General features: G+C 42.8%; 1 protein-coding gene across 6 annotated transcripts in view; it reads right to left on the bottom strand.

Annotated features, from left to right (window-relative positions):
* SCN1A (sodium voltage-gated channel alpha subunit 1) overlaps window positions 1-11,708 on the bottom strand; it is a 177,492-nt gene that overhangs the window by 47,991 nt on the left and 117,793 nt on the right. For all 6 annotated transcript variants that reach the window (XM_019553579.1, XM_019553581.1, XM_019553576.1 and 3 more), the window contains 2 exons: window positions 11,345-11,462; window positions 3,140-3,294 (listed from right to left, as the gene is read on the bottom strand). In XM_019553579.1, coding sequence (XP_019409124.1) covers window positions 3,140-3,294; window positions 11,345-11,462 — 273 coding nt within the window. The remainder of the gene's footprint in view (window positions 1-3,139; window positions 3,295-11,344; window positions 11,463-11,708) is intronic.

Raw genomic sequence — 11,708 nt, 5'->3', positions numbered from 1 at the left:
GATGGAGGTCCTGCACTCTGGCCAAGAACCTACATGAGCGTTCAGACCTGGCTGACTGTTCTTCCCAGCAGATGTCTGGGAAATTCAGGTCCCCCATGACTACCACATCCTTAGCCTACATCTGTTAGTAGCTCAAAGTATCAAGGACTTTGCAAAACTACTGTAACAAGTGATTCTAACTATATTTTTGCTATGTTAAGTTCCTTGAACATTTAAAAATGTCAGCATTTGTAACATAGCAAATATGCAACTTTCCTTCTACTTTTCAAAATATCTGACAAGCATTCTAGAAGTTTTCCAATCTGGCTTGGATTTTGGCTTTCCATGAAGGGGTAGAGGTTGTCTAACTGGATTAAAAATTGGAATCACTTGTTACGGTAGTTTTGCAAAGTCCTTGATACTTTGAGCTACTAACAAACTCTTTGCCCAGCTGATGAAACCTGTTTCTGAAGTACTTAAAACCTGCCAGTTCAAATTAATAAAATTGAAGATTTATTTCTACTTATCTAAAATACTTATCTGCATGGCTCCAATATTCAATATATTTATCTTTACCATAACCCTGAGTGGGTGGGAAGTACAGATAGCTATTAATCTCACTTTACAGGTGAGAAACTGACACCAAATTTTTTTTCCCAAGGTTACACAGGAAGTCTCTGGCAAAGCAAGCAATTAAATAGCTGTCTCCAGAGTCACTGGACCCCACTTCTCTGACAATAAATTAATGTTAGCTGCTTTGTGAATGATCTATGTACTTGAAAAGGTTTTATAAGCATAAAATGCTATTATGGTGACTTATCTCAAATTTATTCCATGGCAGGCATGACTGGTGAACTCAGTCTGGTGGGATGCTGGAGTGTAAACAGGAGCCGGGGGGGCAGGGAGAGTTTACAGCTGGCCAGGAGTGGGTGGGGCAGAGTGCCGGAGAGGGGGGGGTTGCAGCATACCCGCTACCAGCCAGAGTGCCTGGCCAGATACAAGCTCCCCTCCCCCCCCCCGGCAGCAGCAAACCCCATCCCACTCCCAGCCAGCTGACTATAAACCTGCCCCTCCCCCGCCACTCCCATGGATGCTTTACTGTCCCACCAGTCTTAGTTCACCAGCTGCACCTGTTCCATAGTCCAATCCCTTTAACTTACAGGCAACCTTTTGTTCAAAAAGATCTACAAAATCATTCACTCTAACCAATCCCTCATACCACCCCATCAAAAACCCCTACAGGGTGCCACAGGTAAATATCAGGAGATTGAAAGGCCCTGACAACACCTTGCTACTTCAGTGAAAGGGAATTTATTAGGTTAAACTGAGCCCAGGTGTTCCCAGTAGGGGGTTCATTCTGTGCACAATGTAAGGCGGCAAAGAACACCCTTGCAAGTCTGATCTGGAGGAAAAATTCTGTCCTCACTCAAGATCTGCTGACTGATTTGACCCTGAACAGAGTAGCAGGACCTTGCAGCCAAGCATCTAAGGCTGCTGTTACACATTATCTTTCACATGTGTTAAGGATTCTTAAAATGGGAGGGTCCACAGGTTTAGGCAGGAAAAGATGAACTAAATACCTTCTGCTTATCTCAGAGATTGTCCTTTTCAGCTAAGGATTGATTTCAGCTGGTGTTAGGGAGCTTGTGTTACAGTCAAGTCAGACTACTCCATGGAGCTACTTTGAAGTGGGAGCAGTCCTCCAGCATCCCAGGAGGTACAACTTTCAGTGCATGCTATATCCTGCTCCAGAGTGACAGCAGAGAGCTGGTAGCTGGGGAACCCCACTTCCCCTCCATGCTCCACAGGTTCCTTCCCACTCTCATTCTGGGCTCCTCTGCCTCCTGGAGCTCCTTCTTAGCACCCCAGCTCCTCAGGACTCAACCCCCTGCTACCCTAACATCAGTGCCCCCCAGTTTCCTGTGGTTAATTCCTCCCTCACCCATTCCATTGGGGCTTACCACCCCCCACATGTCCTCTGGAAGCTCAGCTCCTATCTCAGGTCTTCTCCCCCAGTTCCCTACTTACCTGTGCTACCAGCATGGAAGGAGACAGGGAGGGGGAACGTGCCCACCTGACACCGCCACTATCTTTGCTCTCTGGGCTGAGCCCTTCCCCCAAAGGGTGTTGCAGGTGAGTGGGGAGCCAGGGGGGTGGGGTGAGCAGATCCTGATTTTGGCCAATGGGGAGGGGGTGATGGGGCCCTGATTCAGGCTGGCAGGACAGCATGGGGTCCCAGAACTTGATTCCTCTCAGTCAGGTGGAGGCAGAGCCACCTCCATCCAGCCCCAGCTACCATCCAGCATCAGTCCAACAAGGGCTGTGTGGCTTCTATGGCATGTCAATGGCTGGGAGCTCTCCCTGTGCCTACACCAGGGTCAGGCAGATGGGGACTATGCCCACACCCCTGCTCCTCCCAGGCCTCCACTCCTCACCCAGCTTCCAGTGGTGGGGAGCTGCACTGGGGCTGAGCATCAGGAAGTTGAATCTATACTGTTGCCTATGTTGCAGCTGGGAGTTGAGCAGGGGGAAGAGAGGGGGGAAAAAAAAGCAGGAGCCTGGATGCAGCTTCCAGTTGTCTGGCCCTGACTCCCCCTACTGTCTGGTAGTTATGCCCACGACATAGCTGCAGGGATGCTTGAGAAGGTGAAGGGGAGGGGAGAAGCAGTGGCAGCAAAGGCACAGCTGGAAGTTGCTTTCTTACCCTATAATTTATGTGAAGCCTTCAGGATACTGCTTATAGCATGTCTATGTGCTGTATTTCTTTGGTTGTTACTGTTGTATGCTGAAGAAAGTTATTCATATTAAGTATATTAGTATTAATTAGTTACTTATTTTTTGATCCTTATTCATTATACAGCATTTGTAACTCATGGTCCCTCACTATGTCTCGTCTGTATCACTAGCTTTGTTAGAAGTAGTAGTACCCCCTTGAGAAATATGGCTGTTCTTCCAGTGGTATGCTGTTGTAAAGAACATTCCTTCTACCCTTTTTTCACTTCTAAACCACCAGGACAGGAGTGACCATAATTTGTCCCTTGGTATTTAAGGACAGGGTGTTTCATGTTTTATTTGCTGAGAAAAATATGCTAAAATGAATTTTGATTTTAAAAAGTTTTTTTTCCACAGAAACATTATATTCATTTCTTGTTTAACTCACCAGAGCACCACTACTAAGGAGAATCATAAAGACAATGAAGGTCTCAAACCAGTTGTGTTCAACTATTCTGAAGCATGTTTTCCTAAGGCTCCACCATTGTTTTCCTCTCCCATCTTCTACACTGACTTGACAGCATTTAAACCTTCGTACACAGTCTGTAAAACAAGATACCTATTGAGAAGGCAGAATAGAGGAATTGTGCTTAAGTAGTTAACTTCTGACTATTCATTTAATTACCTATATACCCACTACCTTTCAATGAATTATACTATAATAAAATCGAAATTCAGATAATATAAAGTCCATTTTTTCAAGCAGTGAAATCAAATATACATCTACTGAGACAAGTGCATTTGCCATTAAGAATGGGGGAAAGTATTTCTAATTAACTGGTTGTTGATTAGGTACTCAATAATATACAAATATAGGAAGATAGCCCTTTCCACATAAAACCAAATTAAATACAGACAACATGTTATACAGCTAAGCTTCAAGCAAGTTTATAATTCATTAAAACTACTTATGTGTAGAAAATAGTTATTATTTATATTCAAATATGACTGTGAGGTTCCAGTGAGGTTCAGGGCCAAGATAAGACATGATTCATACCCTAAACAGTATACTTTTGTGGGTTAAAGTGGATAATGTGCTGAATTAAGTGAATCTGAAGGAAGAACTGAAACAAAAGAGGTATACATGCTTACAAGAAGGGAGGTTTGAGGTATAACAGAAGAACTTACAGCAGTGAGAGTCAAGGTAATATAAAAGAGAGGCTTTCATATATTGGCTCAAGAGAAATTCAAGGCACCAGGAGTAGGATTAGGAGAAAATGAGTGCAGAGATGTAGGCAGGGAAAAAATTGTGGAGTGCCTTGAAGATGAGGTTCGCATGTCAGAACTGGATGTAAAAGCAAAGACAGCACTGTTATAAGAAGTGTGGAAGAGGATTATGAATGGAATTGGAACACAATATATTTTAAGCCGAGTTTAGTAATACTAGGTACGACATAAAGAAACAAAGGGAAAGACCATAGTAGTTTGGAGATAAATAGGAAAAGCATGATTTATAGACACTCTACAAAGAAAGAAGTGACAATTTTCTTGAATCAGGATCATAACAATATCTACCTTCCATTCTCCAAATCAGTATTGCAATGTATGAATTTGAAAGCAGAAATTTAAAAAAAAAATGGTAATATCTTGCACAATTCTACCACATCTCAATTCAGGAGCTCAACTTTTTTTTACTTCTTTTTAAAAAATCCATAAAGTACTGTCAATTTTAAATCAGTTTATAATTTTTACAAATGCATTCAGCGTAAATCATCCACATAAAGAACTCTTGGCCCTTCAAATGGAGGGTAAAATGGGATAGAACTTTATTTCCTTGTTTTCATAAGTTTACTTTTTTCCTTGACTAAAAATTCAGAAATACATTATGATGAATTTAATATACCAAGATACACCATTATTTTAGACAACTTAAGCCAAATGTTACCTTTTACACAACTGGTATGAGACATTAAATGTAATGTAAGTAAGGGTAATGGGTAGAGCTTCCTACTTTGGATAAATGTCTATACAATCAGCATATTTCTATAAAGGTAGAAGCATATGCTTCTAGTGATATCTGCAATAGTCACACAATAAATTAATTATACAAAAAGGGTGATACTGATGAACATATGTTACAAATTGTCTTAGGTATAAGGCTCATTGACAGAGCTATGTAAAATAAATATATATATATACATACATACATCTATATATCTATTTATCTCAGCTATTTATACTGGCCCCTCCCTTCCACGATGTACAAGTATATGGGGAGGTGCTCTCTACTCAATGCCTATAGTAAGTTAGGACAAGATGATCAGCTGGGCAAGAAACAGGTGTCACAGAACAGCTGATCGATTTCAGAAGGAGAAACACGTCGCCCCTTGTCCTGCTATTGATGTTGTAGGACAAGGGGTGATGTGATCTTTTGCTTTACCCGCTCAGTCAGACTGGGGACACAGGTCTGGCTGAGCAGGGAAAGCAGGGCTTTTTCCCATGCAGCCAGACTTTTTTTCCCTGTGATCATGGAGGAATGGGTCTGACTGAGCAGGGGAAGTGCCACAGAGATAATAGAAGTTTACCTTGATAAAATGGCAGTGTTTATTTCCCCCTTTGCTTGTGCCACTGATTTTCCTTTCCTGTAAAGGGTATTAACATATATTTGCTCAGATATCAAAGGGTATTGACATCTATTTGCTCATCATCTATGCACCATAAACAATTTTATGGTGGCACAAATGAGATGTTAGGCAACATCTGTCTCTACTCTTAGTGATTTGACTTCTGTTCCTGCTGTAATATGAATTAGCCAAAGATTTTCCACTGTTGGGAAGCATTCTTCAGAACTGTGATATACTTTGGCCTAGAAGTTTACTCCAAGTGGGAGAATAGTACTTGGAAATATGGTGAAAATCAGGCTGAAGGAATCTTCTTATCACTGTGCATTGACAGAAAAACACCTGGGGCTGAATTCACTGGCAGACTTAAGCTCAGCATTGAAACCTATACATTTTAGCTGCCTTAATGGAACAATACCAATCTAGGGCCATGTTACCCATTAATTTTAGGTGGCTTCTGGAGCTTTTAACCCCTGGATTGTTCACACATTAACATCTGAAACTAGTTCTAAGCACACTTTAGGTATCTTAAAGTTACACCACTCCAGAGTAAGTTTATCTCTGATCCATGTTACCCAGCTCATGTTTCATTAATTCGTGGCCATTCCCTACAGATGAGCTGCTCCAGTTGCAGTCCTCCAGCATCCCAGGATGTAGTATCCCCTTTCCCACCCTCCTGTCCTGCGTACACAAACTTTCCAATCCTGCACTCTACTGCCCAGGGGGTGGCTCTGGCACCAAGCCAACCCCCCCTCCTACCCTGGGGGTGTGACCTTCCCACCTCAAGGGATGCAAACCTGTGCAAACAGCCTGCAGAGCACATGCCAAGTGGCCAGGTCTCAGGACATGGTTGGGTCAAGGAGTGGGGTCTAGGAGGGTGGGGGAGAACATGGTAGGGGGCTGGATTGAGTCCTCATGATGTAGGGCTTCTTTCCCAGGGCAGGGGCAGGAGCTCCCCCAAAAGGGCCTTCCCTCATCATTCCCACCTCCCAGGCACCCTGGGAAGCATGGCCCCTAAACCTCAGTTCCAAATCCCAATTTATTAAAACATAAGGCCTTACATCCTCTTTATTTCTTTTGAAATTCTTTTTCTACTTTTTTACGTCTTTTTATTTTATTCTTCAGTGGCTGAATTCCTTCATCAGCCTTCTCCCACCCTCATTTTCTTTCCACCTCTCATTTCATTACTCACCCCCATCCCATTAATTCTCCACCTCCCAGCTTCATGTTCCCACCACTCCAACCCATCTTTTACACAACCACTCACCTGGAGCAGGGATAGAAGCCTGTCCTGGCCTTGTAGTGGCAAATCACAGCTGTAGTTCCTAGTTAAGCCCTCACCTTCCAGCCCTCTATTAGCAAATCACAGCTGTTCAGGTGGGTGATAGTCAGAGAAGGATTTGGGCCTTAGGGTGCGACCATTCCAAACTCAAACCAACACTAACACCAATCACCATCTGAGCAGCTTAAAGTGCAATGTGTAACAAGGTTCTTAGGCATCTATGCTTCCTATACACAGAACAGGAAAACGTAGATGCCAAAGAATGGGTATTACAAAAGCCAAGAAGCAGAGCAGGGAGCTAAGCCAGCCAAGCAAAATGTCAAAGAGAGACTCAGGGACATAAGTTCTAAACTCTAAGTTGATGGCAGGCACATATCTCTTCCTATGATTTATGCATCTTTTTCTGGAGTTAGAGGCCTAAGTCAGTCCTTTCTTGCAAAAAATGGGGAAAGAGGTTTCCTACTTCGACACAGTATTCCAGTTGTCAGAACACTCACTTCTAATGTAGAAAACATAGATTCAAATTCCACCCCTGCCTGCTGAGGTTCAAACTCACATTCTTTTACCTCTTAAGAGACTGCTTTAATCATAATACTATGGGGTATTCTGGTGTTGGCCTCTGTTAAAAACTTCCTGTTGAAAGTATTCCATTCCATATATTTCTTGGGATGAAGACATGGAGCATGACAATGAGGAAGACATTATAGCTCAGTAATTATGGCATCACCTAGTCTAAGAAGGACCAGGGTTATTTCTGGTCAGTCCAGGAATAACCCTGGTCCTTCTTAAACTATGTGATGCCATAATCACTGAGCTATAGTGTCATCTTCACTGTTTTGCTCCCTGTCTTCAGCCCAAGCAATAGTTCAGAGTAATATTTTCAACAAGAGAGACTGAAAAAGCCCCAGCCCAGAATAAGCTGGTGGTTAGGACAGAATGCTTGCAGGTGAAAGATGTGGGTTCATATCCATTTAGACAGAAGGAAGATTTGAAAATGGCCTCTCATATCCCAGGGGAATGCTTTGATCACAGAGTAAAGATGTGGGACACCAACACCTCTAACTGCCTGTCTCCATTGTGCCAGATATGCTCTGAGTCTATTTACTGGATTGGGCCCTGAAGTCGAGACAGATGGAAGAAAACCTAATGTATAAATACCACTGGGGATAGTTTGAGATAAGTGCCACGCTGCTTAGTGCTTGCAAGACTTAAATCAGGGGTCAGCAACCCCTGGCACGCGTGCCGAGCATGGCACACAAGGCCATTTTGTTCGGCACGTGACCACCAGCCTAAGTTCTAGGCAGCTGCTGCCAGCCACAGAGCCCAGTCTTCTCCCAGCAGGCATCTGGGAGGCTGCAAGCCCTGCTGCAAGCAGTCTGGGCACTATGGCTGGCAGCAGCTACCCCAGACCCTGGGCCGGCTGCAGCCAGGAGGCTGCAAATAGCTGCTGCCTCCCTGCCCCAGCTAACAGGTGCAGGGCCGGCACCTGCTGCCTTCCTGGAGCCCAGGGCAGGAGACAGCCAGGGCCAGGGCAGTGAGGGAGAAGCTGTTTGCAGCCTCCTGGCTGCAGCCTGCCCAGTTTTTGGGTAGCTGCTGATAGCCACAGGGCCTGGGTTGCTTGCAGTAGGTAGCTGGGAGGATAAAAGCCCTGCAAGCAGCCCAGGATCCATGGCTGGCAGCAGCTACCTAGAGCCTAAGTCGGCTGCATCCAGGAGGCTGCAAACAGCTGATGCCTCCCCGGCCCCAGCCCCAGCTCCAGCCCCTGCCCCAGTTCCAGTCACCTCCCAGCCACAGCCCAGGGCAGGCAGCAGGTGCTGGTGATGCTGCCCTCCCCCACTGCCTCTGCAGAGCAATGTGCAGAACCTGGCATGGCGGGGCACTGGGGAGGCACACGAAAGCTGCCTGTTGTTCTGGCCACACTTCCCCTGAAGGTGGGGGCAGCAGCGAGGGGCACAGCCCTGTGCTGCTGCCCACGCTGCCCCCGTGCACACAGGGGAAGTGTGACCAGGGCAACGTGTAGCATGCAGCAGCAGGCAGCTTCGTGTGCAGCCCTTCTGTGTGCTGCCACTCTGGGTTGCAAGCATTGTGCTCCAGAGGGTCCAAGGGAGGGCAGCAGGGCCAAGAGTGCAGCGTGTGTGACCTAGGGTGGCAGCACATTGAAGTTTTATTTATTGTTACCAGGTTTACAATTTTTAAAAAATATGGTATTTACCATAAAAAAGGCAAAATTTATGATTCTTAATTATACTAATATGCTGTGCATCCTGCCATGTACCCCCTGCCCTCGTTTGTTTTTCCGGCATGCCAGCACTCCAGCACCTTCCAAGGTGCCTACCCCTGACTTAGATTATTCTGTGCCCAGTGCCCAAGTTACAAACATTAAGAAACCTTTTGAAATTGAGAACTTTAGTTATTCTTCCAGTTAACTTTAAATTTACTTAACTTGTGATCCAAGCCTATTTTCTATAAGTAGTTCTTCTATAATGTCTTAATTACTTATCCAAAACAACTCTTAAGTTAGCATCGACTCCTTACTGACTCCGGATCTCTTTTTTTCCAATCTGGGTCAGGAAAATTCATCAGTAGCATTCATCTTCCTAATAAAGTTACACAGTCTGTATTCAAAGCTAATTCCAGGAATTACTCAGTAGAACCTCTTTAACTAAACTTTTTCAAACTGATTTTGACTCAAACCAATTCTACTTTATTGATATTACCCCTTTTCTCTACAGTCTATCACATTATTAGCACATGGCAATACTGCACCACCTTTCTTTATTTCTATCTTTCCCAAATAATTAATATCCTGTGTTCCAGTCACAACTGTTGTCCCTATATGTTTCTGTTTTTCCTGTAATATGTGATTTTGCATTCTGCATCAGTAGTTAAGTTTCCCCCTTTTTGTTGCCAAATCTCCTGGAATTATTTTACAACCATTATGGCTATTTCTTAATGACCACATCCAGTTTCAATGGCTTGATATGGCACAGTTCTTTCACAAACTGCACGCCCTACCTAATTACTGCTTTTATGCATATTAGTAGTCTTTCCCCATGCCATCCAACCTTCTGATTGGATCACTGATATGTCTTTCCCATATCCTTGTCTATCTGATTTTCTTTCTAGTGGCCACATCTACATGAGAAGCTGACTGCGCAATAACCCAATACTACTGCGCAGTAGCACTGCATGGCAGAAACCATGACATGATGCTACTGGGCAGTAGTATTAGACTACCGCACAGCAGTGTTATGAAAAAGCTGCTCTTCAGCCTTACTGCACATTTATTTAGTACGCTTTACACAGTACTAAATGTATAAGGTTTATACAAGTACTAAATGATTGTGCAGTAATTCAAGTTACTATGCAGTAGTGCCGCTGAGTGGTTTTTTTGTGATGCTACTGCTCAGTAGCCCCGAGACTACTGTACAGTAGTATCGCATCATGGGTTCTGCCACGCTACTGCACAGTCAACATCTCGTGTAGAGGAGGACATTGTGTACTAAAGCCAGGTGTGGAGCTTACACAAGCTTCTTCCAAAGATCTCTTCTCACTGCTTAATTGAAAGCGGTTTTTATCTGTTATGTCAGCCTCAATTCCAGAGGTTTTTTGCCTGTTTTATTCAGGTGGAGTGCATCTGTCAGGAAAAGTCCTCTTTCTATGAATACAGTATCTAAACATTCCAAAACCTTCCTAATAGTACCATTTGTTTACCTTCATTACCCGATCATACTTTCAACTTCCTTCTCTAGAAACCACAAATATTCCAGCGGAGTTCACCTAAGTAAGCCTCCACATTTTAGAGCATCTTCACCAGTCTGGCATAGTTATTCATTCTGGATCCATTCCAGTGGAAATCTTTCAGTGTCATCTGTTCTGACATGAAGGATGATCAGTGGATTCTTCCTTACTTTTATGAGGATCCTTTGCAGCTTTTGGTCCACAGCTCATATCTTTCATGGTGGCAGCCTGAAAAATCTAAATTTTGGAGGCTGGTGCCAAAAGCAGTAGTTGAGCACCTAACAAACCCTTGCATAAATCTAGTTTCCTCTGCCTAGGGCCAAGTTTTCTCCCCAGGGAAGTGCTTAATAGCAATATGTGTATGTTTATTTAAAATTACAGAAATGCAGTATGAAGGATAAAAGACTGGAACAAACAACCATGCTGGGCTATTACTTTCTACTAGGGAGAATGAAAGAATGTGAAGATTGTTTCCTTTCATTTTGCTTATTTCTTAAATAAAGGCTCAGCCAACATTTAAATCAAGACAAACTGTATGGAGTTTTTTTTATTTGCCAGTCACTAAGTGCCAGTTTCAGGGATACTTATTCAACTTTAAAAGCATTTTGAAAGTTACCTATGGAAAAAAAGCTCTAGCATGCTAAGAGTGCTAATTATTATTTTTATCTAATTAGGATACTCTCTAACTCTTAGATACTACAGTAGGACACTAAGAAAAATAAATGGTTTCCTCTATTTTTAAACTGTAGTAATTTGTATATATGATGATTTGTCCATGGTCTTTTGTTATCTGAAAACATTATATTTCTGCAATATCAGGATAGAAGTAATAATTATCATCATTGTATATTATGAACTGAATAAACTGTTCCTAAATCCATAATTACTTACATATGTCAATGTTTTATAAAACAGTATTTCAATCTGTAAATACTTGTAAATAGTTTAAGTAGATATTTCTGTTCACTTCCTATTTTTGTTACTTTTGATTATATTTTGCTTTATTCACCTTCTGTAAAACAGGCTTCTGGCTCCATGGCTTCTTCAGGTTCAATTTCTGGCTGTTCTTCTGCTGGAAGTCCAATATCAACTGTGCTACCTTCAGATGAACTGGACAAATTTAACTTCTGTAAAAAAAAATTTTAAAACGGAGAAATCACAGGAGCTCAACTGATGCATGTATGAGAAACATTACTAGTCAAGGAACATAACAAAAAGTTGACTCTGTTATACCTTTGAATTTGTATATATTCAGTTTATGTGACTAACAGATAATTTATATATATGTGTGTGTGTATATGTGTGTGTGTGTGTGTGTGTGTGTGTGTGTGTGTGTGTGTGTGTGTGCGCGCGTGTATATGTATGTGTGTAGT

The sequence above is a fragment of the Crocodylus porosus genome, unplaced genomic scaffold (assembly GCF_001723895.1).
Source record: "Crocodylus porosus isolate Cpor-Errol unplaced genomic scaffold, CroPor_comp1, whole genome shotgun sequence".
NCBI classification, from domain to species: domain Eukaryota; kingdom Metazoa; phylum Chordata; order Crocodylia; family Crocodylidae; genus Crocodylus; species Crocodylus porosus.
The sequence above is the reverse complement of the archived record's forward strand: the minus strand, read 5'-3'. Positions and strand labels throughout refer to the sequence as shown.